Source organism: Dendropsophus ebraccatus, chromosome 5 (genome assembly GCF_027789765.1).
Source record: "Dendropsophus ebraccatus isolate aDenEbr1 chromosome 5, aDenEbr1.pat, whole genome shotgun sequence".
In the NCBI taxonomy this organism is placed as follows: Eukaryota; Metazoa; Chordata; class Amphibia; order Anura; family Hylidae; genus Dendropsophus; species Dendropsophus ebraccatus.
In genome coordinates, this window is record NC_091458.1 from 13,035,429 (window position 1) to 13,038,283 (window position 2,855).

General features: G+C 40.6%; 1 protein-coding gene across 1 annotated transcript; it reads left to right on the plus strand.

Annotated features, from left to right (window-relative positions):
• The first annotated feature begins 811 nt into the window (after window positions 1–811).
• Window positions 812–2,248, plus strand: LOC138794097 (odorant receptor 131-2-like). Its single transcript, XM_069972862.1, has 2 exons — window positions 812–828; window positions 1,270–2,248. The coding sequence occupies exons 1-2, from the start codon at window positions 812–814 to the stop codon at window positions 2,246–2,248; spliced, it is 996 nt and encodes a 331-aa protein (XP_069828963.1).
• The last annotated feature ends 607 nt before the right edge of the window (window positions 2,249–2,855 follow it).

Sequence of the window (2,855 nt, forward strand, 5' to 3'; positions counted from 1 at the left end):
TTTTCCCTTCTATATGATCAGATACTTTTTGTTTTTCAGCAAGTGGTTAAACAATACGTTTAAAAAAGAAAAAAGTTTTGTGAAGTCATATTTTATTTTTAACAAATCTGTGTAATGTCCCTGATGTCCCTGGAGTCCCATAGATGCTGCAACGCATTTACCTCATGGGCTCTAGGAGAACAGATTCCGCTCCTCTGACTACGGGATTATTCATCTGGAAGCCGCAGTAGACAATAAATACTGGAAGCGGCATAAGATATCAGACCACCGAGCTGTGACCGACGGACCGACAGAAGCATCAACTATTCCCCAGATCCTTCCACTTCAATATCAGTGTAAGTATAAGGAGGGGGAAGGATATCCGAGGCTTAGAAAAATTACAAAAACTTTAGGATTTGAGGAAGAGAAGGTGCTCTGATACTTAGAACTGGGATCACACATGTAATTTTTGTGCAGTTTTTGATGTAGTGGAAACAAGAAATGTATTAGCTTTTCTTGTATACTTTGAAGGATTTTATTTTAGGGACTTTTTTACTGATGGCTTGTCCTCAGGATGGGCTTTCAATATCTGATCAGTGAAGTACTGATGCCTGACACCACCACTGATCAGCTGTTTGTCAGATGTAACCCCAACCTAACTTCTTTTTGTAAACTTGACTTAAGCACTAAAAACGACATTAAAAAACGTCAACAAAAACTTTGCGATCCCAGCGTAAAGCTATGTTCCTACGATGTATTAAAGACTGTAAAGAACAGCCGTTGTTGTTTGCGATCTTTAGTACTTTGCGATCTTTAGCACGTTTAGTGCGCCATGGGTAAATTCTCAGGGTAAATTCACACACGCCAGATTTGTCATAGAGGTTTCTAGAATTTTTTTTTTAATTAGAATTTTCAGGAACAGCACAGTTATATTTAGTAATATTTGAGGGTCCCAGAATCCCCAAAAATAAGAGAACAGCCCACAAAATCTTACCAGCTTCATCTACCCACCTATAGCTTCTTATTTATTTATTAGCTATCTATTTCTCAGGGTTTTTCTTGCATCTAGCTGGTTGAAAAGAGTCTTGGCAATGCCATTTATCTTGCACCAGCTGGATCTCCTCAAGAGAATCATTAACACTCAAGTGTTGCTTCAAAGATGTCTTAGCAAACCAACCCGTACACTGCTCCGCTATAACAAAATACTGATATCCCTAGTCATGTTTCCAGTTTCTTTAAGGGGTTGAACATTGACTTACAGGATAGCTACCTTTCCTTTCTTCCTTCTAGATGTTCTTATGTTACTGCTGATTTTCTTCATAGTGTCATGAACGTTTCATCACCAATGGTGAATTCCTCCTTCTCCGAAAGCAACAGGACCCAGTTGTCCATTTACAGTCAGATAACCATTGAGATCGTGAGGACCTCTCTGATCATCTTGGTGTTCATTGGCTTCTTCTCCTTCTTATACTTCATGAAAATTCTTCTGAGCGTCTATTTCACCACTGAGCATATTCGAGACAACTCCAGATACATCCTCTTTGCTCATATGCTCATCACCGATACGGTATGTCTACTCATGTGTCTCCTGTTGATGGTCTGTGCCATCTATGTCTTATATCTTCCCTTCTTTATTTGCTACATTATAGTGGCCGGAATTTCTACTTCCTTTGTGGTCACCCCTTACAACCTGGCCGTCATGTCCTTGGAACGCTATGTAGCCATCTGTTTTCCCCTTAGACATATGGAAATTTGTAGCGTACACAACACAAGTATTGTCATTAGCATCATGTGGTTCCTCGGTTTTATTCCTGTTTTGGCCAATATCATTGCCATGAGTTCTGCCGTTCAGAAGGAAATCTTCTCCGTGAAGGTCAAGTGCAACTATTTTGCCGTAACAATGACATCAGTTCAAGAAACCATAAATTCAGTGCATATCTTGCTAAGTCTTATCATGGTTGGGGTCATCCTTGTCTTCACGTATATCAAAGTCCTCCTGGTGGCAAAAAAGTGTGGCTCCTCTGCTTTTAAAGCCAGCAAGACCGTCCTGCTCCATGGCTTCCAGGTTCTTCTATGTATGACTTCTTTGACGACTTCATTTCTCGAGTTAAGTTTCAAAGACTACGTTCTTTTACTGCGTGCAATCTTTTTCCTTGTCTTCATGTGTTTGCCCAGGTTCCTCAGCCCTTTGATCTATGGGTTGAGGGACGAGGTATTTTGGAAATATATTCAGAAAATATACATGAAACCGCTTATAGCTGCTGCTTAGCCGTAGTGTTGGGCGATCTCAGGTTACATATAGGGCAGTAGTATAAATATTCATACAATGTCCAGGTGGAGAAAAACAATTCATGAAATGAATTAAGAAATCTCTCTCCAAGTGTCTAAATCAGTGTCATAAGTTTAAAGGAGAGTCCCACCAAATTGAAAAATGTCAGACAGGCAAGGGGGGATGCAAGAAAATAGTTAAGTCACTTATCCTTGTGCCCCGGAACTGCGGAGCAGACTTTAGTTGCTAGACCCTCTAAAAAGTTTAGTTAGGAATTCTAGAAATGTGTTACCTAATATCAGGGCCGGTTTTAGATTAGATGTGGCCCTGGGCAAAGTTAAAGGTGGGGCCCCAAATGCTGAAATATTTTAGCAACAATTTAAGGTCCCCATACATTTTACTCTTTTGTTGGTGGTACCTGTTGCTCGTGGTGGGTTCGGCCATCAGTGTAAGGTGTATGGGGCTCTCTGGACAGTCCTCTGACAGATGATATCAGTGGACATAGGGGGTCGAGCTTGATGGAAAATTAATGCCCAACCTCTTTGTTCTAAGAGAGATAAGCCGCCATCAGATCTGTATGGCTATGGCTTTCCCCTCTTATAGAAAA